Genomic DNA, 27348 nt, shown 5'->3' with positions numbered 1-27348 from the left:
CAACCTTTCCTCATAAGACAACCCCTTCATCCCAGGAATCAGCCTAGAGACCTGCTCTGAACTGCTAATGCAAGTATATCCTCCTTAAATACAGAGCCCAAAATGGTACGCAATACTCCAGATGTGGGCTCACTAACATTTTGTAGTAAGACATCCCAACTTTGTGCTCCATCCCTCTTGCAATAAAGGCAAACATTCCATTTGCCTTCCTAATTACTTGCTGTACATGCCTGCTAACCTCTTGTGTGTCATGTATAAGGATGCCCAGATCCCTCTGTACCGCAACATTCTGTGTGTCTCTCAATTTAAACACTCTGATGATTATTAGTCATATCTCATTTCTCAATAGTGCTACCCTGCGCTATTGCCTTGTCCTTTCTCTTCAACTTACTAAATTTCCCCTGATCTTTACCTCCCCACCTACTATTTAGTTTGAAGCCCTTTCTACAGCTCTAATTATTCTGGTCCTAGTCCCAGCGCGATTCAAGTGAGGCCCATCACAATGGAACAGCTCTTTCCCCTGAAAAGGTGCCAGTGCCCCATGAATTGAAACCTGTTTCTCTGACACCAATCTTTGAGCCATGGATTCAACTCTCTGATCTTATTGATCCTATGCCAATTTGATCATGGCTTAGGTAGTACTCCAGAGATTATTACTTTTTGTGGTTCTGCTTTTTAATTTCGCCCCTAGCTGCTCATACAACGTCAACAGAACCTCCTCCTTAGTCCTATCTCTGTCGTTGGTACCCACGTGACCCACGGCAATGGGACCTTTTCCCTTCCCCTCCCAAGCTCCTCTGTAGACCTGAGGAGATGTCCTTAACCCTGGCACCAGGCAGATAGCACAGCCTTTGGGACTCATGTTCTTGGCTGCAGAGAACAGTATCTATTCGCCTAACCTTCTTGTCCCCTACCACTACTACGTTTCTTTTAATCGCCCAACTTGAACGGCCCCATATATCACATTGTTATGGCGAGTGTTTGCATTCTCTTTGCATTCCCTACTCTCATCCACACAGGCTACAAGAATCTCGTGCCTTTTGGATCAGTGCCACGACTGAGGTTCCTGTAATTCTGCCTTCTGGATCCCCATATTTGTCTCAAGCATAGTCACACCCTCCTGTCCCTGACCATGAACTAAATCTGAAGTGTTTAACTTAAGCCTCCTGGAACAAAGTGTCCAGGTAACTTTTCCCTCCCTGATGCATCGCAGTGTCCGAAGCTTGGAGTCCAGCTCATCAACTCTGAGCCTTGTGCTGCTGATGTGGTTGTTGTGGATCATACAGATGTCCAGCAGCTCCCACGTGTTAATGCTGCAACACATCACCTGCCCTGCTATCTCTGTTGTATTTTATTTAACTAATTCAAGTTTTGAAATATCGCTCAATTATCTGTTTATAGTTTTTAATCTAGTTAATCCTGTTTATTAAATTTAGTTATATACTTTAGGTATTTATTGTAACTTGGCCCACAGTCCTAATTTAACCCAATTTGTTTATATTTATTTATTTTTTATTTATTAAGCAGCATCTCTTATGCCACCTCACCAAATTCCTACATGCACTCTGGTGAAATCTACACTCAGCAGTGAAGCTGCTCTTTGCTAATATTCAATTATTTTACTTACTGCTTTACTTGCCTCAATTGAAATTTTTAAGTTCCTGGCTCTTATTTTAGACCAGTGCCCTAGTTTTGAGAGGAAAAAAAGAGAAATACTCACCAACCTATCACTTATCTGCTTTCCTGTGACGCTACACTTTGATTTTTTTTTTCCCTCTGTTTTTTCGAACTCTTGTGCTTCGGAAGCAGTTCCATCTGCTCCTGGGCCTTGCCCTCTCTAACTGCCCCGCTCCCGGGCCTCACCCTCTCTCCTTATTACTTGACTTACTGTGATGAATTTAGAATCAAAGAATAATAAAATGTTTACAGCACAGTCGGAGGCCATTCAGCCTGTCGGGTCTGTGTCGGCTCTCTGCAACAGCAGTTTAGCTAGTCCCACTCTCCTGCCCTTTATCTGTTGTCCTGCAATTATTTTCTCTTTAGGCGTTTATCCAGTTCTCTTATGAAGGCTATGATTGAATCGGCCTCCACCAGCCTCACAGGCAGTGCATTCCAGATCCTAAAAACAAGTTTTTCCTCATGTTGGCCCTAGTTCTTTTGCCAATCACCTTAAATCTGTCTCCTTTCATTCTTGACAATTTCTCTATATACTCTGTAGACCCCTCATGATTTTAAACACCTCTGTCAAATCTGCTCTCAACCACCTCTTTTGTAAGGACAACAACCCCAGCTTCTCCAATCTGTCCAAGTAACTGAAGTCTTTTATCCCTGGAACCATTCGCATATATCTTTTTTGCACTCTCTCTAAAGCCTTCACATCCTTCCTAAAGTGCAATGCTCAGATTTGGACGTAATACTCCAGTTGAGGCTGAACTAGTGTTTCATCATAACTTCCTTGCTTTTGTAGTGTATGCCTCTGTTTATCAAGTTCAGGATTCTGTATAATAAAAGCAAAATACTGCGGATGCTGGAAATCTGAAATAAAAACAGGAAATGCTGGAAATACTCAGCAGGTCTGGCAGCATCTGTGGAGCGAGAAGCAGAGTTAACATTTCAGGTCAGTGACCCTTCTTCAGAACTAGCAAATATTAGAAATGTAAAAGGTTATAAGCAAGTAAAGCGGGGGTGGGGCAAGTGATAACAAAGGAGAAGGTGTAAATAGGTGTAAAGAGATAACAAAGGAGAAGGTCACAGAATAGCTGACCAGAAGGTCGTGGAGCAAAGGCAAACAATTTGTTAATGGTGTGTTGAAAGACAAAGCATTGGTACAGATAGGGTGTTAATGGACTGAAAATTGAACAGCTGCAAGTACAAACATGAAAAAAAACAGTGGGTAAGCAAACTGAACAAACTAAGATGGGTGGTTGATGGTCGGCACAGACTCGGTGGGCCGAAGGGCCTGTTTCACTGCTGTATCTATAAATAAATAAATAAAAATAATATTTGCTAGTTCTGAAGAAGGGTCACTGACCTGAAACGTTAACTCTGCTTCTCTCTCCACGGATGCTGCCAGACCTGCTGAGTATTTCCAGCATTTCTTGTTTTTATTTCAGGATTCTGTGTGCCTTTTTAACCACTTTCTCAGCCTGACCTGCCACCTTCAGCTATTTGTGTACATATACCCTGAAGTCTCTCTGTTCCTCCACACCCTTTAGAATTGTATTCTTTATTTTTTCTGTTGCCTTTCCTCATTCTTCCTACCAAAATATATCACTTCATACCTCTCTGCATTAAATTTCATCTTCCTGTCTATGTCCTCTTGAAGTCTATCACTATCCTCCTCACTGTTCACAATACTTACAAGTTTTGTATCATCTGCAAATTTTGAAATTGTGCCCTGTACACCCAAGACTAAGTCATGAATATATATCAAGAAAAGCAGTGGTTCCAGTACTCAACCCTGTGGAAACCCAATGTATACCTTCTTCCAGTTCGAAAAACAACTGTTCACCACTACTCTCTGTTTCCTGTCAATCAGCCAACTTCATATCAATGTCCCTTTTATTCCATGGGCTTCAACTTTGTTGGCAAGCCTATTATGTGGCATTTTATCAAACGTCTTTTGGAAGTCCGTAAGAACACAAGAATTAGGAGCCCCTCAAGCCTGCTCTGCCATTCAGTATGATCATGGCTGATCTTCTGCCTCAAATCCACTTTCCCGCCCATTCCCCATAACCCTTGATTCTCTGAGACAGCAAAAATCTGTCTCTCTCAGCCTTAAAAATACTCAACGATGAAGCATCCACAACCCTCTGGGGTAGACAATTCCTAAGATTCACAACCCTCTGAGTGATGAAATTTCTCCTCATATCAGTCTTCAATGATACACCCCTTATCCTGAGACTGTGCCCCTGTATTCTAAATTCCCCAGCCAGCAGAAACAATCAGTGTCAACCCTGTCGAGCCCCTTCAGAATCTTGTATTGTTTCAATGAGATCACCTCTCATTTTTCTAAACTCCAGAGAGTACAGGTCCAGTTTTTTCAACCTCTCATCATAGGACAACTCTCTCATCCCAGGAACCAATTTAGTTTAGAGATACAGCACTGAAACAGGCCCTTCGGCCCACCGAGTCTGTGCCGACCATCAACCACCCATTTATACTAATCCTACACTAATCCCATATTCCTACCACATTCCCACCTGTCCCTATATTTCCCTACCACATACCTATACTAGGGGCAATTGCTAATGGCCAATTTACCTATCAACCTGCAAGTCTTTGGCATGTGGGAGGAAACCGGAGCATCCCCCCCCCCCCCGGAGGAAACCCACGCAAACACAGGGAGAACTTGCAAACTCCACACAGGCAGTACCCAGAACTGAACTCGGGTCACTGGAGCTGTGAGGCTGCGGTGCTAACCACTGCGCCACTGTGCCGCCCAATCTCACGACCCTTTGCTGTACTCCTCCAATGCGAATATATCCTTCCTTAAATATGGAGATCAAAACTGTGCACTGTATTGCAAGTATGGTCTCACCAAAGCCCGATACATTAAAGCAAGAATTCCTTCTTCTTGTACTCCTATCCCCTTGTAATAAAGGCCAACATGCCATTTGTCTTCCTATTTACTTGCTGTACCTGCATGCTAACTTCCTGTGATCCTTGTACGAGTACACCAAAGTCTCTCTGAACATCAACATTTAAACATTTCACACCTTTTAAAAAATATTCTGCTTTTCTATCCTTGCTACTAAAGTGAATAACCACACATTGTACTCTATCTGCCACCTTGCTGCCCACTCACTAAACTTATATCTCTTTGTTGCCTCATTGTGTCCTCCTCCTCGCAGCTTACGTTTCCACCTAGCTTAGTATCATTAGCAAACTTGGATACATTACTCTCAGTGTCTTTGTCTAAGTCATTAATATAAGTTGTAAATAGCTGAGGCCCCAGCACAGCCTGTCAACTTGAAAATGCCCACTCTATCCCTACTTTTTTCTCCCATTCCATTAACCAATCCTCTATCCATGCTAATATATTACCCCCAACTTCATGAGCCCTTCTCTTGCATATTAACCTTTTGTGTTGTACCTTATTGAATGCCTTTTGGAAATCCAGGTATACTACATCTACTGGCTCCCCTTTAAAGCCTGGCTCGGGTATAAAATTAAATCCCGACCTGGGCCCGACATGACCACAGCCACCCCAACCCGAGCCCGAGCCCTTTAATATTTTTTTGGCGTCCAACCTGACCCGACCCAACACGAATCTCCTTCATCTGCTCCAGCTGCAGGCTATTCCTGCAGCTGGAGTTGTGGGGAATCATGGGTAAGCCTGATCCTGTGACTTCCTGGAAGCAGTGTCCAGCCCGACCCAACCCGAGCCCGAATGCTGGACTCGGAGTTTTGACCCGACCCGATCCCGACACGTAGTCGGGTCTAGTAGGGTTCGGGTTGGGTAGCCAGGCTTTATTCCCCTGTATCTACCCCACTAGTTACATCCTTTAAAAAGCTCTAATAAATTTGTCAAAACATCATTTCCCTTTCAAAAAACTATTTTGACTATGTCTGATCATACTAGGATTTTCTAAGTGAATTGGTAAGACTTCCACATCAAGCCTCTGTTATCCCATCAAAAAACTCAATCAAGTTGGTTAGACATGATTTGTCTTTAACAAATTCATGCTGGCTTTCCTTAATTAATTTACACTTGTCTAAGACTGTTAATTTTGTCCTGGACTATGCTTTCTAAAAGGCTTCCCACTACCAAGGTTAAACTGACTGGCCAGTAGTGCTGTATTTGTCCTTACACCCTTTTTTGAACAAGGGTATAAAATTTGTAGTTCTCCAGTCCCCTGGCATCACCCCCATATCTAAGGAGGATTGGAAGATTCTGACAAGTAACTCCGCAATTTCCAACCTTACATCCTTCAGCATCTTTGGATGAGTTCTGTCCGGTCCTGGTGACTTAGCAACCTTTAGGTCAGAAAACCTTTCTACTATCAATTTTATCAATTTTAGCCCATTCAGTCTCTTAACTACCTCCTCATTCACTATGACTCTGGCAGCGTCGTCTTCCTACTATCAATTTTATAATAAATAACAAAAATAGGGTTAAATTTGGACATTGGGCTAAGTTACAGTGAAGACCTAAAACATATAACTAAATTTAATAAATTAAACAAGGTTATTAGCTAGATTATAAACTATGAATAGACAATTGAGTGATATTTCAAAACTTGAAACCTAATTAGTTAAATAAAGTACAATAGAGATGACAAGGCTGTTGATATGGTGCAGTTGTAGCATGTGAGAGCTGGTGCACAACACGAGTGTGATGCACAACAACCACATCTGCATTATGTGTCTATAGCTTGAGGAACTTTGGTTCAGAGTTGATGAGCTGGTGTCTGAGTTTCAGACATGGTGATGCATCAGGGTGGGAGAAAGTTATCTGGATGCTTCATTCCAGGAGGCGTTAAGTACTTCAGATTTTGTACATAGTCAGGGTTAGGAGGGTGTGAATACAATTGAGGCAGGTAGGGGGATCCAGAAGGTAGCAATGCAGCACCTCAGCTCTTGCACATGTCCAGCAGGTGTGTGAGGTTCTTGCAACCTGTGTGGATGAGAGCAGGGACTGCAGGGAGGATGAGCAAATTCCCCACAGCACACTGTACAGGGGTCATTCAAGTTGGGCGAATTAAAAGGAATGTAGTGGTAGTAGGGGATAGTACAGTTAGGGGGATAGATACTGTTCTCTGCAGCCGAGACCACAAGTCCTGAAGGCATTATTGCTTGCTCGGTGCCAGGGTTAAGGGCATCTCCTCGGGGCTGGAGAGGAACGTGGTGTAGGAGGGGAAAGATCCAGTTGTTGTTGGTTCACATAGTTAGGACTAATAAAGAGGTTCTGCTGAGGGCATATGAGCAGCTAGGGGCTAAATTAAAAAGGTGAAGCACAAAGGTAATTATCTCTGGATGACGACTACCTGACCAATGATCAAATTGGCATAGGGTCAGTAAGATCAGAGAGTTGAATGTATGTCTTAAAAATTGCTGTCAGTGAAACAGATTTCAATTCATGGGCCACTGCCACCAGTACTGGGGAAAGAACTGTTCCGTTGGGATGGGCTTCACTTGAGCTGTACTGGGACCAATGTCCTGGCTAATTGAATAACTGGAGCTGTAGATCGGGCTTTAAACTAAATAATTGGGGGTAGGGTTCAGATGAGGGGAAATTTAGAAAGTTAAAGAGAAAGGTCAAGGCATTAGCGCGGGGTAGCAATATGGGTATTGACAACCAGAGTGTGACAGGAGGGAGCAGAGCATACAAACCTAAGAATGCATGGGAAATTAGGGTCAGAGTAGGGAAAAATGGCCAAAAGGCAAAATTAAAGTTTCTTTACTTGAATGCACGTAACATTTGTTGAATTGATGGCACAAATAGAAATAAAGGTATAACTATTACAGAGTTGTGGTTGCAAGGTGACCAAGGCTGGGAACTGAATATTCAGGGGTACTTGACATTTCAGAAGGATAAGCAGAAAAGAAAAGGAGGTGAGGTAGCTCTGTTAATAAAGGATGAGATCAGTATAGTAGTGTGAAATGAACTTGGCTCAGAAGATCAAGATCATGAGGGGTCTGGACAGAGTAGATGGGGAAAAACTGTTCCCATTGGTGGAAAGATCGAGAACAAGAGGGCACAGATTTAAGGTAATTGACAAAAGAAGCATTGGAAACATGAGGACAACTTTTTTTCTTGCAGTGAGTGCTTAGGATCTGTAATGCACTACCTGAGAGTGTGGTGGAGGCAGATTCAATGGAGGCATGCAAGAAGGAATTGGACTGTTAACTGAAAAGGAGGAATGTGCAGGGCTACGGGGAGAAAGCGAGGGTGTGGCACTAGGTAAATTGCTCTTTTGGAGAGCCAGCACAGACACAACAGGCTGAATGGCCTCCTTCTGTGCTGTAACAATTCTGTGATTCTCTGATGTAGAATCAGTTTAAGTGGAGATAAGAAATAGCAAGGGAAAGAAGTCAGTGGTGGGAGAAGTCTGTAGGTCCCCTAACAGTAGCTACACTGTAATGGCTGCAGAACTTAATTCCTCTTTCTACTATGTTGTTTAATACTTCTATGGATCACAACCTCTGGTTGTTCACCCGCCCCCCTCAATGTTCTGCAGCCGCTCAGTGACATCCTGGACCCTGGCACCAGGGAGGCAACAATCCATCCTGGATTCACTTCTGCAGCCGCAGAAATGCCTGCCTGTTCCCCTAACTCCAGAATTCCCAATCATCCTCCTCCCCCGCTGCACATTCGTGCCATGGGCTTGGCTCTGGCTGCACTCGCCAGAGGAGCCATCACCCTCACTGGTGTTAAATGAATATCAGTTGGAGTGCAAGATGCACTCAGGAGACTCCTGCACTACCTGTCTGTTCCTCCTTAACTGTTTTACAGTCGCCCATTCCCTTTCTGCCTACACACCCTTAAGAGGTGGCCACCTCCAGAAACATGCTATTCACGTTGCTCTCAGCCTCATGGATGCACCATAGTGACTCCAGCTGCTGCTCAAGCTCCAAAACCAGGAGCTCGAGATCCTCCAGCTGGCCACACTCTCTGCACATTTGGTTGTCCAGGGCACGAGGCACAGGAAATGCATTCCATGGGACTGAGGTACCCTGCCATGCTTCTATTCGCCTATTTACTAAATGAAGAGAAATAAACTAAAGACTTAAATAAACACTCACCAGTTGATTGGCATTCTTCCATCTGCGAGAGATGATGGGAATGTAGCCTCAGACCTTTGCTGAGGTCAGATATGATCACTTATTGTACTTCTTTTGATGGCTGAACAAGACGATTCTGGAAAGGCAAAGTCTGCCACAAGTGCCACACATGAAGTTGTCCCTTGCTGCTGTCGCCTTGTTTACAGGGCTGGCATTTGCTTTGGAGTTTCTGAAACCACATGTCGTCATGGTGGCTAACTCCTACCCACAGCTGGTGTCATCATTTGCATCGATCGTCAGCTAGAGTTTCCCTACTGTTGTGATTGATGTTGAGGGCTTTCATGTCTCTTTTGATAGCATTCTTGAATCGGAGCTTTGGGTACCCTGCTGGTCTCTTGGCACGGGCTACCTCTCTATATAACATATCCTTGGGGGTGTGGCCATCTTCTGCATGTGCCCAGGCCAGCGAAGCCTTCTTTGCTTGATTAGTGCTAGCATGCATGGCATGTTTGCCCTAGAAAGGACTGCTTCATTGGTGACTTTGTCTTTACATGTCCTGCTCAGGATGTGTCATGGACACGGGAGATGGAAGTTATTGAGCCTTTTTTCTTGGTAGGTGTAAGTTGTCTAGGCTTCACTGACGTGCAGCAATGTGTTGAGGATACAGGCCTTGTAGATAAGCATGTTGGTCCTGCAGGTCATTTTGTTGTTTTTCCATGCCTGTTTTGTTAGTTGGCCAAATGTGGTGGCTGTCATTCCAATGCATATGCATTCTTCTCTTCATCAAGAGACAGGTTGTCTGTCACCATAGATCCAAGATAGTGGAATTTGCCTCTGCTTCCAGTGGTGTGTTGTAGAGTCTGATTACAGGCGGAAACACAACACCCTGTCCCATAACTACAGTTTTCTTGACACCGATGGTGAGGGAGAATATGACAGGCATGGGACAGACAATCCATGAGTCTTTGGAGCTGGTCTTTTGTCTGGGCAACTAGTGCAGCATCATCAGCATACAGAAGGTCTCTGATCAGGACATGCTGCACTTTTGATGGCTTTCAGTCTTGATAGGTTGAGGGAGTTTCCTGTCTGATCATGTGTGGAGGTACACTCCTTCCATGTCAGCAGGGAAAGTCAGCAGGACAGAGAGAAAGATACAAAACAGGGTAGGGGCTAAGACGCAGCCCTGTTTCACCCCATTCTTGATCTCAAAACTGTCAGAAGTGGAGCTGTCGAACTGAATGGTGCCATGCATATCGTCATGGAAGGACCTTATAAGACGTGAAGTTTGGGAGGACAGCTGATATTTTCTAGTATCCGGTAGAGCCCATCCTGCTCACAGTGCCAAATGGTTTTATGAGATCCACAAAAGCAAGATAGAGTGCTGTTTGCTGCTCTGTGCACTTCTGTTGAAGCTGACAAAGGGAGAAGATCATGTCTACCATGGATCTGCCTGCTCTGAAGCCACATTGTGCCTCTGGTGGCTACTTGATGGAGCCTCGTTAGAATGACTCTGACTGGCAAAGACCAGTGTTGCTGAGGAGTGAGATGCTCCGGTAGTTGTTGCAATCCCCTCAATCGCCTTTGTTCTTGTATAACGTGATGATGTTTGTGTCATGCATATCCTGTGGGACAGAGCTTTCTCTCCAGCAGGAGAGGAACAGGTTGTGGAGGTATGGCAGTAGGTGGGGCTTTCCATACTCAGCTGGTATTTCTGTCCTTTCCAGGTGCTTTCCTTGATACTAGGGAGTCAATGGCCTTTTCCAGCTAAGTAGTGAGGGTTCAGCATTAAACTGATACATGATAGGTAGCTGCAGAAGATCATCAAGCATAGGCAGAGAGATATCCTTCTCACTTAAGTACAGCTCGGAGTAGTGCTCTATTCAGCAGGCCATTTGCTTGTTCCTGGCAATGAGTACTTCCCCATCTATGGATTTCAAAGAAGCAACTTTGATGATAGTGGGGCCGACTGCTCTTTTGATACTGTTATACACAGTGTGAAGGTTACCATTGCCGTTCCTTCATTGTCACTGGGTCAAAATCCTGGAACTCCCTTCCGAACAGCACTGTGGGTGTACCTCAACCACGTGGACTGCAGCGATTCAAGAAGCCGGCTCATCACCACCTTCTCAAGGGCAGTTAGGGATGGGCAATAAATGCTGGCCCAGCCAGCGATGCACACATCCCATGAAAGAATAAAAAAAAAAATTGTCACTAGCAGTTTGTATTTCTTTTCATAGATTGATTCAATACTTGTTGGCAGAGTACCTTGCTGTCTTCTGGAAACTCTCTTGGCTAACATGAGATTGTCACATGCTTTAGGATTAAAAGACAAGTTGTAAGCCAGGTGAGCTGTGTTCTTCACTTTAATGACAGGAGTCATTTCTGCAAGGTGGGTCTTGAAAAGTTCTAGCAGCCGCTGTCCATGTTCATCTTGCCAACACCAAGATGACCGAGGAATGTTTGCCATGAAACTCTGTCTGAACGAACTCTTGCATTGAAGTTCCCCAGAGAAATAACTTTCCTCCATGTGGCAGATGCTCCAGAATACTGTCCAGAGTATTGTAGAAGTGATTTTTGTCTTCAGCATTGGCATACAAGGTTGGTGCATAAGCGCAGATGATGATGACAAAACCTCCATCTGATGGTAGACGAAGAGATGAGACATTCACAAGTTGCGACAGGCAGCTTCTTTATCTGCTTTTAACAGCAAAGCCCACTCCATGTTCATGGTGGTCACCTGCACTTTTCCCATGCTAGTAGAAGGATAACTGTCCTCATGTATTTATCCAGTGTTTACTAATCTAGTCTGTTGGAGAACAGCAGTGTCGATGTTGATTTTGTGTAGCTCATGGTCGATTAGTGCCGTCTTATGTACATTGTTGACTGTAAGTCCTTATGCTTCCAAGCCGGAGAATCTTCACCTTTTGTTTCTTGGGTAGCCATTTACCATTTGCTGGTCAGGATAGAATCCCTAATCCTCACGCATCTACAGAAGAAGGCAGACATTGGCAGGTTATCCACTTTGGTAGGAGGAACAGATGTGCAGAGTATTTTTTAAATGGTAAGTGGTTAGAAAATGTAGATGTACAGAGAGACCTGTGTGTCCTTGTCAGTTAGTCACTGAAAGCTAACATGCAGGTGCAACAAGCAATTAAGAAGGCGAATGGTATGTTAGCTTTTATCGCAAGAGGATTTGAGTACAGGAGTAGTGAAGCCTTGCTTCAATTGTACAGAACCTTGGTTGGACCGCAGCTGGAGTACTATGTGCTGTTTTGGTCCCCTTATCTTAGGAAGGATATTATTGCCATAGAGGGAGTGCAATGAAGGTTCACCAGACTTGTTCCCGGGATGGCGGGACAGTCCTATGAAGAGAGATTGGGGAAACTGGGCCTGTATTCCCTAGAGTTTCGAAGAATGAGAGGTGATCTCATTGTAACCGACAAAATACTGAAAGGGATAGACAGGGTAGATGCAGCTAAGATGTTTCCCCTGGTTGGGGAGTCTAGAGCCAAGGGACACAATTTCAGAATCAGGGGGAAGCCACTTAGGACAGAGATGAGGAGAAATTTCTTTACTCGGAGGGTTGTGTATCTTTGGAATTCTCTACCCCAGAGGGCTGTGGAAGCTCAGTCATTATGTTTAAAGCAGAGATTGACAGATTTCTAAATACAAATGACAAAGGGGATATGAGGATAGTGTGGGGAAAAAAGCACTGAAGTGGATGATCAGCTATGATCGTATTGAATGGTGGGCAGGCGTTTTGGGCTGAATGGCCTACTGCTGCTCCTATGTTCCTATGTCACTACCTTATTGGCTGGGGGCTGCACAGCTTGCGGTAGGCAGTGACTAATTAATAGAATGCGATGATCCTTCTCACCATCAGAGGCAACCCGTGGCATCTTTCCCTTATGCCAGTCAAGCTGGGCTTATAATCCATAAACTGCTACCGCTCTTGTTAGTCCCCTCACTGGTGAGAGTAAGGATAAAGTGTTCTCTCCATTTGTTTCTTGACTGCAAAGCCTGGGCAGGATTTGGAAACACAGACCTGCCCAGCACCTGTATCTCCTTGACCTTATAGACTGAATCCAGAGGAAGTGAGGGGAGCCCCTATATCTGGAGCCCACTCGGTTGCAGAAGTTGCCAGAAGGTGCTTTCTTAAATGGATCACCAGCCGCCTATACAACGAGCGAAATCCACAAGGTTGTGGGTACAATTTGACCCATAGCTGGGACCTGGTTGATGGATGCCAGGGGTGTGTCCACACGCCGGTTGGCCTATATTTTGCATCTCTGGGATCAAGGTTCCCCAGAGATCCCCTGCAGTTCAGCCTAGTGCCGTAGTGTGCCTCATTGCTGTGTGTCGCCGCGAGGAGGCACTAAAGGGGGTCTTGATGATGCAGAGGCTGTGTACTGGCAGGTGAGTCTTACCCACCCAGCTCGCTCTTCGCAGTAAACCAATCAGCGGCCGTGGATCATGCAACTGCACTTGACACATAGCATCATCCTGTGGCAGAACCACTGACACACTCACCAGTTACTAACCAATCAGCTCCATCCCTTGTGCCGCCATTGCTTTATTTTATAGGTAGGTTAACTTAAATATTTTTGCTCAACTCTTAATGTATATGTCTCATTTTAATTTAATGAAAAATTAGGAACCCGTTAATGCTAGTTTAATTTTACCTTTGTCCCCCCTGGATCTGATTAAACACTGATTGTAATTGTATGATAAATTATCCAATATACAATGTATAAAATGTGTAAGTTAACATTTATGTAATTTATCAAACTGGCTTAATTTTAATATTTGTATGAATTAATTGATCTAACTTACTTTATGGGTTGATTAAATTAAATGTTTACCTCTAGACTCACCCCAGAAGCCACCTTGTGCTGTGATGTCACTGATTTTTTTTTTCTCCTGTTCAGTTTGCAGACTCACAGTCATTCTTGCCTGCTCTGCTCCGCTCCACTCTTGGCCTTGCTCTCTCTGACTGTTAATGCAGCAATTTCATGAAAATCACAGGCAGATTAAGGGTGATATTTCATTTTTGCAAAACTAACAGCAGAGAGGTGAAAGTAGTTACTTTTCCAGCAAAGTCTGGACCCCTGTTTCTTGCTGAGATTTTGAACCATTAGATCCTAACTGTGAAGAATTGCTACAGCAGTTAGCGCTATTCAGTACAGATAGGATAAAGCAGACGAATGTGTGGCTGGGGAGATGGTGCAAGAGGGAGGGCTTTAGATTCCTGGGGCATTGGAACTAGTTTTGGGGGAGGTAGGACCTCTAAGGCCAGGCAGGTTGCACATCATTAGGACCAGGACCACTGTCCTCGAGGGAGATTCACTAGTGCTATAGGGGAGGGTTTAAATCAGGGGTATCCAACCTTTTCTTGTGGGGGGGACCACATTACAATTTTTGTCTTACATAGGGGGCCGGTGGAGACAATTTCGGAAAGATAAAGGCATTAAAAAATTATCTTGCTTTTAATCAAAACAACAACAAAGGTTTGTGAAGAAGCTTTAAATGAGAAGACTAATTTATTGACTTACTTTCCGGACATTATGTTGGACACTGACATTTTTTTGCTTGCACAAGTAGCCAGTGTTTGTCTGCACACTTTCTCTCCTTCCCTATCTTTCCTGAACACCATATATCCTGCCACTTGGACAAATGTGGATTTGTTAAAGGCAAATCATGTTTAATTTGATGAGTTTTTTGAGGAGAGGGTTGATAAGGTTAATGTGGTTGAAGTGGTGCATATAGACTTCCAAAAGGCATTTGATAAAGTGCTTCATAATAGCCTCATCAGCAAAGTTGAAGTCCATGGAAAAGAAGGGTCAGGACAACATGGATACGAAATTGGCTAAAGGACAGAAAATAGAGTTGTGGTGAACGGTTGTTTTTCGGACTGGAGGAAGGTATACAGTGGATTTGCCAAAGCTCGGTACTAGGAACACAGCTTTTCATGGTGTATATTAATGACTTCGACTTGGCACAGTTTCACAATTTGCAGAAAACACAAAACTTGGAAGTGTTTGAACTGTGAGGAGGATAGTGATAGACGTCAAGAGGACATAGACAGGTGAGTAGAATGGGCAGACACATGACACATTAAATTTAATGCAGAGAAGAGCAAAGTGATACATTTTGGTGGGAAGAATGAGCAGAGGCAATATAAGCTAAAGGCTGCAATTCCAAAAGGGATGCAGGAGCAAAGTGACCTCAGGTATATGTGCACAAATCATTGAAAGTGGCAGGGAAGGTTGAGAAAGTTTTTAAAAAGACATATGGGATCCTGGACTTTATAAATTCAGGCATAGTGTACAAAAGCAAGGATGTTATGATGAATCTTTATGTAACACTGGTTTGGCCTCAACTAGAGTATTGTGTCCAATTATGGAGACTGCAATTTATGAAGGACGTGAAGGTCTTAGAGAGGGTGCAGAAAAAAATTTACTAGAATAGTTCCAAGGATGGATAGTCAGAAGCTTTTTCCCAGGGTGGAAGAGTCAGTTACCAGGGGACATAGGTTTAAGGTGCGAGGGGCAAAGTTTAGAGGGGATGTGCGAGGCAAGTTTTGTACACAGAGGGTGGTGAGTGCCTGGAACCCAGGGGAGGTGGTGGATAGCGACGTTTAAGAGAGATCTTGACAAATATATGAATAGGAAGGGAATAGAGGGATATGGGCCCCTGAAGTGCAGAAGGTGTTAGTTTAGGCAGGCATCAAGATCGGCGCAGGCTTGGAGGGCCGAATGGCCTGTTCCTGTGCTGTACTGTTCTTTGTTCTTTGATGAGGGACTTCAGTTATGTGGATAGATTGCAGAAGCTGGGGTGGTTCTTCTTAGAGAAAAGGTTGAGGGGAGAATTGATAGAGGTGTTCAAAGTCATGAGGGGTCTGGACAGAGTAGATAGAAATTATTGAGAACCAGAGGACACTAAGGTGAATGACAAAAGAACTAACTGTGAAATGAGGAAAAACCTTTTTATGCAGTGAGTGGTTAGGATCTGGAATGCACTGCCTGAGAAGCATTTGGAGGCTAATTCAATCATGATTTCAAAAGGAAGTTAAATAAGTACTTGAAGGGAAAAAATTGCAGGGCTTTGGGGAAAGGGAAGTGGAATAGGACTAGCTGGATTGCTCTTGAGAATTGGCATGGACTAGACAGCCGAATGGCCTCCTGTGCTGTAACCATTTTCTGATTCTAGATAGTCCTTCACAAAAATGTGTTAACCAACACTTTTGTTTTTGATTTTCAAGCAGTTCCTTTGGATACATCACATGTGTTTGTCAAATATTGTTTAAGGCAAGGCTTCAGCCAAGTGTGATGTGAGCAGAGTGTTTTTGTTTAATTTGAAAAAGTGCAGTGCTGTGCACGTGGACAGGGTGACTGCTCAACATTCATATATCCTTCAAGGAAAAGCATTAAAGAAGGTGGAGAAAGAATGAGGTCTGGGTGTCCTAGTCCATATATCTCTCAAGGTACATGAGCAATGCCATGAAGCAATAGCTGGAGCGAGTACAGTGTTGAGGTGCATTCATAAGACAGTTGATTATAAGATGAGACATACTATTTTGTCTTTGTACAAGACCTTAGTAAGGCTTCAATTGAATTTTGTGTCCAGTTTTGATCTCGCCACATGGTGGATGATATTGAGAATTTGGAAATGGTGCAGAGAGGGCCATTAGACTAATTCCTGGTTTTAAGCATCTTCATTATCAAGGAAGGCTAAAAGAGCTGGAATTCGACTCTTTAGAAAAGTGTAGACAATGGGGTGATCTCGTTGAGGTTAATAAGATGACAAAGGGAATAGTTTGTGGCTTGAATTGGCAGTTTGTTCCACTCAGTCAGGGAGGACCAGGGGTTGCAATTTTTTAAATTGTCTGAGGCCAGATCTAGGTTAAGAGGTGATTCTTTTTCCCAGAGAATAAAGGGATGCTTACCTTTTTTTATGGCTTTCCTCAGAAGATTTTTATGTAGAGCAATGCTGCCTCTTACAGTTCTTAAGTTCTGTCAGAGGTGATGTTGTGAGAATTGATGCTGGAATTTGTGCATTTTGCCGAGGCTGTTGGTCAAGTTATGATGTTCGCTACAGCCTGTAACTTCAGCTTCTTTATTCTCTTGCTGCTACCTTTTTCTCCATGACTTTTCTTTATCCTTCCTTCCCCATACTGGCTCTTTTCCAGCCTCATCACAGCGATCATTGCTTTCCCATTTTGTCTGCTGGGAGTTTTTTTTTATATCCATTTCACTGTGCTGTCTTTTGTTCTCCCTGTCCTTGCTGGAGGTTCCCCCTGCCACCCCCACAGTGTTTTTGCTTTGTTTGCCACTTACTTTTGTTTCACTTCTTTTTCTTCCTTTCTGCATTTTGCTCTGGTATCTATCTTTCCCTCCTTCCCCTCCTTCCCCCAGTGATGTGGGATGAGTCAGGTATTGCATTTGTTTGATCAACCAAATGAAATAATCCAAATGAGAGAGGCATTGGCATCAGAGATAAATCAACTTGTTGATGTTAGTACTATTGACAAACAAGCTATACATACACAATTACAACAGTAGGATATCTTTCAGGTCTAGAACATCGTCTCAGGATAATGGGTCAGCCATTTAGAATTGAAATGAGAAATTTCTTCACTCAAAGGGTTGTGAATGTTTGGAATTCTTTACCCCAGAGGGCCATGGCTGCTTAGTCGATGAGTATATGCAAGACTGAGAAAGATACATTTTTGGGCACCAAGCAAATCAAGTGATACGGGGATAGGGTGGGAAAGTGGAGTTAATGTAGAAGATCAGCCATGATCTTATTGATTGGCCTCCTCCTGCTCCTGTTTCTTATGTTCTTATGTCTGCCTTTAGCTTTAACCAATACGGATGTTTTTAACACAGAATACCAAAGAATTACTGAAAATATACTTATTTATACACCTGGATGGACTGTCAGATGACTTGCTCTGAACCTATCAATTCTGAGATTGTCATGTCAACTTTATATCATATGCAACTACATCACTAGATTGCAATGTCACATCCCATACACTCCATTCTCACTGCAATTTTTTTTTGTTTACTTATCAGTAGATGCGATAATTTTACACGCTTGTAAATATCGCACCTTAACACAATAATAACAGCTGAAACAAAAAGATATTGACTCCGAACAAACCCTTTGATGCTTTTTAAATTGCATTAACCTGACACTTCTTGCTTACTTAGCCTTCCCCTGTGCAATCCTAAAGATTAAGCCATGTATTAGCTTCTATCACAGAATACATTCTCATAAACCACTGACTTCTATATTGTTGCACTGTTTTTCCTATTATGTTACCGCACTTTGCTATATATAAATGACTTGGATCTTGGATTACTGAATAGAATTTCAGAATTTGCTGATGATACCATACTTAGAGGAGAGGCAAACCGTGAGGATGATGTGAATTGCCTAGATAGGCCACCAGAATGGGCAGACAGGTGACACATGGAATTTAATACAGAGAAATGTGATGTGATATATTTTGGCAGAAGGGATAGGGTGAGGCAATATAGACTTAATGGTGCAGTTCTAAAGAGTGCAGGCACAGAGGGACCTGGGGGTGCATGTGCATCGATTTTTGAAGGTGATAGGACATATTGAGAGAATAGTTTGCAAAGCAGATGGGATCTTGGGCCTCATTAATGGAGGCATAGAGTACAAAAGCAGGGAAATTATGCAGAACCTTTATAAAGCTCTGGTTAGGCCACAACTAGAGTATTGCGTCCAGTTCTGGTCACTACAGTTTAGGAAGGATGTGAGTGTCCTTGAGAGGGTGCGGAGGAGATTACCAGAATGGTTCCAGGAATGGGGAATTTAGTTACAAGGTTAGGTTGGAAAAGCTGGGGTTGTTCTCCCTGGAACAAAGGAGATTGCGAGGAGATTTGATAGAGCTGTAGAAGATTATGACATGCTTATATAAGATAGACAAGGAACAACAGTTCCCATTAACGGATAGTACAAAGGCTAGGGGACACAGATTAAAGGTTTTGGGCAAGAGAACCAGGGAAGTGAGGAAGATCTTTTTTACGCACCGAGTTGTAATAACCTGGAACTCACTGCTCACAAGGGTGGTGGAAACAGAGATGATCAGTGAATGGCTACAGAATGAAATTGGATGGGCCTTAGAAGGAAAATGAACTTGCAGGGCTACAGGGATCGAGTGTGGGGGGTGTGGGACTGACTGGAGAGCCGACGTGGACTCCATGGATTGAATGGCCTCCCCTTCTGTGCCATAAATGTCTACGTATCCACATCTAAATTAGGAGTAAGAGTAGGTCATTAAGTCCCTTGAGCCTGCTCTGCCATTTGATAAGATCATGGCTAATCTGATTGTGGCCTGAACTCTACTTTCCTGTCTGCCCCCTATACCCTTTGACTCCCTTGTCAACTTAGAATTTATCTAACTCGGTGACCCTGTCTCCACTGACGAACAACCCTCTGAGAAAAAAAAACTCGACCCGAACCTGACAGAACCACATCAGTTCCGAGCCCGACCCGGCCCGAGTCCTTCCATTTTTTTCCCGCACCTGACCTGACCCGCGCCGACCCAATCCCGACCCAACCATAGTGCACTCACTGTACTTACCGCTTTTGGATGGATGGATTGGAACGAAGCCGCACTTCTGCAGCATGAGCGCAATGACGTCATAGAGACGCTCACTGCGCAGACTCAGAGTCTGTGGAGTACTGTGTGTCCGACACGACCCGAGCCTGAAAGCCGGACCCGGAAGAGTGACCCGAACCTGACGCATGTGGTTGCGTCATGTTGGGTTTATGTCGGGTAGCAGGTCTTTACTCCGAGGTTCCTCACTTCCTACACACCTCTCAGTATCCTCGCATTTATTGTGTATTTCTTTATCTTGTTTGACCTCCCCAAATACATCAGCTCACAGTTCTCTGGGTTAAATTCCATTTGCCACTTTTCTGCCCACTTGGCCCGTCCATTGATATTTTCTTGCAGTCCACAACTATCCTCCTTGTTATCAACTACACAGCAATTTTTGTGTTGTCTGCAAACTTCTTGATCATTCCCCTACATTTTTGTCCAAATCGTTAATATATACCACAAAAAGCAGGGGACCTAGTACTGAGCCCTGTGGAAACAGTGCTTCAGTTGCAAAAAAACTGTCAACAATTACCTTTTGTTTCTTGCCACTGAGCCAATTTTGTATCCAGCTTGCTACCTTCCCCTAGATCCCACAGGCTTTTATTTTTTTAACCAGTCTGCCATGTGGGATCTTGTCAAAAGTCTTGCTAAAATCGATGTAGACCCCACCAGGCATGAGTATCTCACTGGAGGTCGAGCCGGAGCTGTGGTCGCCACTTGCCAGGACTGTCTTTAGCAGGATTCGACCCCTGCACCTTGTGACTCCGAGGTGAGACTGCTAGCATTAAGATAAGGGCCTGCTCCTCTGAGGTTCTTAATATGTTCTTGTAAAGTCCTAGCTGAGCACAGCAAGGGGGAGAGAGGAGACAAAAGCTCCCCCCTCTTCCCCCCCAAATACAGCCCTTGATAAATATGTCTCTTTCAGATGTTGGCCTATGAGTTGTGCAATTTCTGTTTCATTTCCAGTACTCAAGTGACTCAGTCTGAGGCATTGAATAGCTATACAGATTGGGAAGGTCCCAAGCTCAGTCCCTGGTCTAATCGTATTTAATTGCTAGCAGCCAGGTGGCAGTAGGGGTACTATATTGGTGGCTGCACCCTGGGGTTAGAGAGGAAAATGAGTCCCTGTACCTATGCCTGATTGCCATCCAGTGACTTTTACTGAAAATGTGCGTGTATAGATGTCTGATGAGGTCAACATTGGGCTCAGCTATGTTGTGCCCTAAGGTTGAACAATTTGCTGATATATTGGCTTACAAATGAAAAATGCGATTGACCCCCAACAAGTCAGGGCCTTCAGGAAAGGAGGGGGGAATTCCCAGAATTTAAAAAATTCTTTTTTTCTTTCTGCAGTGCACAGAGAAGAATGAGAAGGAACAGTATCAACTCCTGTTACGACGGGTAGCTGCAGGATTAGACAAAAAGTTTAAGCAGCAACCCTCAGTTTCTGCATTCAGTGCTACGCAACATGTGTTAGTATCCATGATTTATGTTTAGTGTTTTAAGACTTTATCTGTTTCAACTACAACCACTTGCTTTTTTACAACACCCTTAACGTAATAACATGTCCCAGGATGCTTCACAGGAGCATTATCGAACTAAATTTGATAACGAGCCACATAGGAGATATTAAGATAGGTGACCAAAAGCTTGGTCAAAGAGGTAGGTTTTAAGGAGCATCTTAAAGAAGTAGAGAGAAGGCGAGGTTTAAGGAGGGAATTCCAGAGTTTAGAGCGTTGGTAGCTGAAGGCATAGCCACCAGTGGTGGAGTGATTAAAACCGGGAATGCACAAGAAGTCATAATTGGAGGAGCACAGAGATCTGGCAGTTGTAGGGCTACAAGAGGTTAAAAAGGTAGGGAGAGACAGGGCTACAGAAGGATTTGAAAACAAAATGAGACTTTTAAAATTAAGGTATTGCTTACCTAGGAGCCAATGTAGGTCACTGAGTGCAGACGTAATGGATGAATAGGACTTGGTGTAAGTTAGGAAATGAGTTTTGGATGAGCTTAAGTTTATGGAGGGTGGAGGCCAGCTAAGAGAGTGTTGGAATAGTCAAGTCCAGAGGTGACAAAGGCATGGAGGAAGGTTTCAGCTCAGATGAGCTGAGGCGGGGCAGAATCAGACCAAGTTGCAGAGATAGAAGTAGGCAGTCTTGATAATGAGAGGATATGGGAGTCAGAAGCTCATTCCTGATCATATAGGACACAAAGGTTGTGAATTGTCTGGTTCAGCCTCAGACAGTTGCTGAAGAGAGGGATGGAACCGGTGGCTAGGAATTTGTGGCGGAGACCGAAGACAATGGCTGCAGTCTTCCCAGCACTTATTGAAAGGAAATTTCTGCTCGTCCAGTACTGGATATCAGACAAGCAGGTCTGGCAATTTAGAGACATCTTCCACTCTCCATAAACTTAAGCTCATTCAAACTCTGCTGTCAGTATTTTGATTTGCATTACATCCTGTTCATGTCTCACCCCTGTGCTCACTGATCTATATTGGCTTCTGATCAAGCAATACCTCAATTTTAAAATTCATATCCTTATTTTCTAAATTTTCAGTAGATAATGTGTTGGAGAGGGCATTCTACCTCTTATTACAGTTATCCATTCCCTCACCTTTTAATAGTTTTATTCAGCTACAGCCTGGAACTTTTGTTGTCAGTCGTTCATGCAATGTTGCATCGCTGACAAGGCCAGCATTTATTGCCCGCCCCTAATTACCCTTGAGAAGGTGGTGGTGAGCCACCTCTTGAACCCCTTTAGTCCATGTGGTGTAGGTACACCTGCAGTGCTTTTAGGGAGGGAGATCCAGGATTTTGACCCAGCGCCAGTGCCGAAATAGCGATATAGTTCCAAGTCAGGATGGTCTGTGCTTTGGAGGGAAACTGGCAGGTAGTGCTGTTCCCAAGCAGCTTCTGCTCTTGTTCTTCGAGGTGGTAGATGTTGAAGGTTTGGAAGGTGCTGTCAAAGGAGGCTTGTTGAGTTGCTGCAGTGCAACTTATAGATAGTACTACACTGCTGCCACTGCGCTGGTAGTAGAGTGAGTGAATGTAAGGTCATGGATGGGGTGCCGATCAAGTGGCAAGCGGGCTCCTTTGTCCTCGATGGTGTTGAGCTTCTTGAATGTTGTTGCAGCTGCACTCATCCAGCTAAGTGGAGAGTTTTCCATCACACTCCTGACTTATGCTTGTAGATGGTGGACAGGCTTTGGGAAGTCAGGAAGTGAGTTACTTGCTGCAGAATTCCCAGCCTCTGACCTGCTTTTGTAACCACAGTATTTATATGACTGCTCCAGTTACGTTTCTGGTCAATGATAACTCCCAGGATGTTGATGGTGGAGGATTCAGTGATGGTAATGTCATTGAATGTCAAGGGGAGATGATTAAATTCTCTCTTGTTGGAGATGGTCATTGCATGACACTTGTGTAGCGCAACTGTTTATGTGTATGGATTCAATTCCAATGCCTAATTTGGCTCTGTAGTTGTCCGACATGCATTACTCAAATGGTCACAACTCAGCCATCAAGTAAAGTGTTGCCCTGGTAGGGATACAACTTCACTCTTATTTCACCCCGAAATATCAAGGATGGGATATGCTATTCAGTGTATTATAGATAACTGCTTTATTTCACTTCTTCTCCAGCTAAGGTAATACAGGTGCAAACTTACCTATCGCAAGTATAACTATAAACTTGGTTCCAAAGTTAGAGTTTTGCATAATATAACAAAACCCTGCTTAGCATTATAATAAGCAACTGTTTAACATAACAGAATTACATTTCTAGGATTACGGTGCATGATTGGCAAAGTTAACTTCTGTAATTTATAGCACGCTAATAGATGGCAATCGTGCGCTTCCTGTCTGAAGTATGTAATTTGGATGCCATTAGTACAAAGATTTAAGGCTGAATTTTTAAATGTTCGCAGAGGCGGACGAGCCTGCAATTTCCTGGGACTGGCCGGTTTGCCAGCATGTTCCTGTCTCCAAGCCATTTTAGAAACAGTTGGATGAGGGGATGACAGCTACCTGTCCGGGAGGAGGGTGGGATGGAGATTTGTAACACTGCAGAAGGTTACAGGGATCAGGAGTGGCAAGGAGGGATTTAAACAAGGATAAAAATTTAAAATTTTCATTTAAACTGCAGATGAGGAGGGCTGTTGATAGATCTTTGGGAGCCTCCTGAAGTGATGGTGTAGAGTGAGAAAGAGCAACCAGTTCTCTGGCCATGATCGGATAGCTAAGCGGACAGCTGTGATTGACCCTGTCAAGAAAAGTTGAAGGCATGGAGGGATAATGCACCCCAATCACCATTGCAGAGGCTTCCTTTGTGACTTTGATTAGGGCCATTCTGGTACTGCAGGTGAGGCAGCAGCCTATCTGCAGAGATTCAGATGTGGAGTTGTGGGAGAGGTGAGCTTGAATCTGGAATTTATGAATTAAAAACTCAAAACAAATTCACAAAGCGTAAAGAGGGATTCAGTAGAACTTTTCAAATGATGAAAGCTTTGGAGGGAATAAATAGCGAAAGATTGTTTCTGTTGGTTGATGAATTGGTAACAAGGGGACACAGACTTCGAATTATCATTGAAAGAACAAAGTGAGAAGTTAAAAGAAGAAATTGTTTCATACGGTGTTTTTTTTAGAATATCCTAAAGATAATTAGATAAGAATTTGAAAAGCAAAATTGTAAAAGGATTTGGGGATAGGGTAGGGAAACAGTTGATGGCTGCAGTTGATGAGTTCACAGCAGTATAGATGCAATGGGCTGAATGGCAATAAATACCGTGGCTTCAAGAGTAGGCCAGAGGCTAGGAATCCTGCGGCAAGTAACTAACCTCCTGACTCCCCAAAGCCTGTCCACCATCTACAAGGCACAAGTCAGGAGTGTGATGGAATACTCTCCACTTGCCTGGATGGGTGGAGCTCCAACAACACTCAGGAAGCTCGACACCATCCAGGAAAAAGCAGCCCGCTTGATTGGCATCCCATCCACAAACATTCACTCCCTCCACCATTGACACATAGTGGCAGCAGTGTGTACCATCTACAAGATGCACTCCAGCAACACACCAAGTCTCCTTATACAACACCTTCCAAACCCATGATCTCTACCACCTAGAAGGACAAGGGCAGCAGTTGTATGGGAACACCACCACCTGTAAGTTCCCCTCCAAGCCACACACCATCCTGACTTGGAACTATATCGCCGTTCCTTCACTGTCGCTGGGTTAAAATCCTGGAACTCCCTTCCCAACACTGTGGGTGTACCTACCCCTCAAGGACTACAGCGGTTTAAGAAGGCAGCTCACCACCACCTTCTCGAGGGCAATTAGGGATGGGCAATAAATGCTGGCCTAGCCAGCGATGCCCACATCCCATGAATGAATTTAAATAAAAAAGTGACAGGAGAAGAAAATTCTCCCTTGTTAAATATTTATAATTTCATTCATCGTGTCTTGGAGTCAAGGCTAGTCCAGATACATACTTGCCTTTTTTACCAATTTCATATAAAGAACTTGATTATATAGTTTTGGATTTATTCATCTTTAGGGAGAATACAAGAGACTGTGAAGCAGAAAGTACTTTTAGAAAACCAGAATTCTTGTGTAGAATTGTGGCTGAAGGAAAAAGCAGTAAAAGAACACTTGACTTCAGCTCTGGGAAACACAGGAGGTAAGGACATTTTTTTTTGAATTAATGACCTGAGGACACTACTTAGGCTCTGTTGCACACAATCTTGTGTTTGGACCTGGACTTTTTAAAAATAATGCCACCCAAATTGATATTCAGTTTAATTTTGCCTTAGTGCATTCGGTTTACAGGTGAATACCGCATGCCTGTTTACCATGGGATGTGAATCGTTGGTGATGGAAGTGCAATGTAGGATGGGACAGGAGCTTGTGGTCAATGTGGAAAAGGGGGTGTTGAGGGAAGTTCACTTTTCCATTTCAAAGAAGAACTGCAAATGAAATCGGAATAAAAACTGGAAATATACACCGAGTCCATCAAAATCATTTATGTGAAAAAGACTGACTTTTTGGCCCTTCATCAGAATGGAATCTGTTTCATGGAGCTGAGCAAAACCGGTATGGGAAAGGGTAGGTGCAAGCTCAGCGCTTGCCATGGCTCAGTTGGAAACTTCGAAGTTAGAAGGTTGTGGGTTCAAGTCCCATTCTAGGCCTTGAGCACAAAAATCTAAGATGACACTCCAGTGCAGTACTGAGGGAGCACTGCACTGTCAGAGAATGCTGTCTTTCAGATGAGACATTAAACCAAGGTCCCGTCTGCCCCCTCAGGTGAACGTAAAAGATCCCATGCTACCATTTGGAAGAAGAGCAGGGGAGTAACCCTCGGTGTCTTGGCCAATATTCATCCTTCAATCAGCACCAAAAAACAGATTCACATTGCTGATTGTGGGAGCTTGCTGTATGCAAATTGGCTGCACGTTTCCTACATTACAACAGTGACTACAGTTCGAAAGTACTTTAGTGACTGTAAAACGCTTTGAGTTGTCTGGTGGTCATGAAAGTCACTATATAAATTCAGCGTTTTTTGTAAAAAGGGAATGAAAGTAAGTAGCAAGAAAAACTACAGATTCTGGACTCTGTAACTAGAAAAATGGATAGGTTTATGTAGATTATATAAAATTCTAACTTTGATGAAAAGTGAACCACTGATTATACTGTCTGATGGTGCTGGAAATGCACAACAGGCCCTCCACCGTCAGCTGAAAACAGGAAAGACAGACCGCCATTCCACCCACTAGAGTTATATTTCCAACAAAGTGTATGCATCTGCAATGCAAACTCGCTGCCCTTCTTCCAGCTCTGACAGAAATGCCATCCATCTTCTGCGCCATGTTAAGTAAATGGGAGAGGGGTAGCAAAAGTTGGAAGTTGCTAAAGAAAGAACTTGCATTTTTATAAATTTGGTGCATTTTAGAAGGAAGACTGAAAATAGGTAATAGAAACAAAATGGTATAATTTTAAAGAGAGTGCAGGAATAGAAAGACACCGAGATTTATGTACAAAAAATTTTAAAGATGACAGGACAAGTTGATAAAGCTGTTTGGGAAAAATACAGGATCCTTGACTTTATAAATTTTGTCATAGAGTACAAAAGTATGGAAATTATGGTAGACTTTTATAAATCATTGCTTAGACCTCAGCTGGAGTACTGTGTTCAATTCTGGGAACCACACTTCAGGAAGGATGTCGAGGTCTTGGAGAGGATGCAGAGAAGATTTAGAACAAAGAACAAAGAAAATTACAGCACAGGAACAGGCCCTTCGGCCCTCCAAGCCTACGCCGATCCAAATCCTCTATCTAAACCTGTCGCCTATTTTCTAAGGGTCTGTATCTCTTTACTTCCTGCCCATTCATGTATCTGTCTAGATACATCTTAAAAGACGCTATCGTGCCCGCGTCTACCACCTCCGCTGGCAACGCGTTCCATGCACCCACCACCCTCTGCGTAAAGAAATTTCCACACATATCCCCTCTAAACTTTTCCCCTTTCACTTTGAACTCGTGTCCCCTTGTAATTGAATCCCCCACTCTGGGAAAAAGCTTCTTGCTATCCACTCTGTCTATACCTCTCATGATTTTGTACACCTCAATCAGGTCCCCCCTCAACCTCCGTCTTTCTAATGAAAATAATCCTAATCTACTCAACCTCTCTTCATAGCTAGCGCCCTCCATACCAGGCAACATCCTGGTGAACCTCCTCTGCACCCTCTCCAAAGCATCCACATCCTTTTGGTAATGTGGCGACCAGAACTGCACGCAGTATTCCAAATGTGGCCGAACCAAAGTCCTATACAACTGTAACATGACCTGCCAACTCTTGTACTCAATACCCCGTCCGATGAAGGAAAGCATGCCGTATGCCTTCTTGACCACTCTATTGACCTGCGTTGCCACCTTCAGGGAACAATGGACCTGAACACCCAAATCTCTCTGTACATCAATTTACCCCAGGACT

General features: G+C 43.6%; 1 protein-coding gene across 1 annotated transcript in view; it reads left to right on the top strand.

Annotated features, from left to right (window-relative positions):
* The window catches only part of LOC137372335 (sentrin-specific protease 2-like), a 115636-nt gene that overhangs the window by 23604 nt on the left and 64684 nt on the right, over positions 1-27348 (top strand). The window contains exons 7-8 of the mRNA XM_068036197.1: positions 20720-20838; positions 24916-25038. Coding sequence (XP_067892298.1) covers positions 20720-20838; positions 24916-25038 — 242 coding nt within the window. The remainder of the gene's footprint in view (positions 1-20719; positions 20839-24915; positions 25039-27348) is intronic.

This window comes from Heterodontus francisci, chromosome 7 (assembly GCF_036365525.1).
Source record: "Heterodontus francisci isolate sHetFra1 chromosome 7, sHetFra1.hap1, whole genome shotgun sequence".
Classification (NCBI taxonomy): domain Eukaryota; kingdom Metazoa; phylum Chordata; class Chondrichthyes; order Heterodontiformes; family Heterodontidae; genus Heterodontus; species Heterodontus francisci.
The sequence above is the reverse complement of the archived record's forward strand: the minus strand, read 5'-3'. Positions and strand labels throughout refer to the sequence as shown.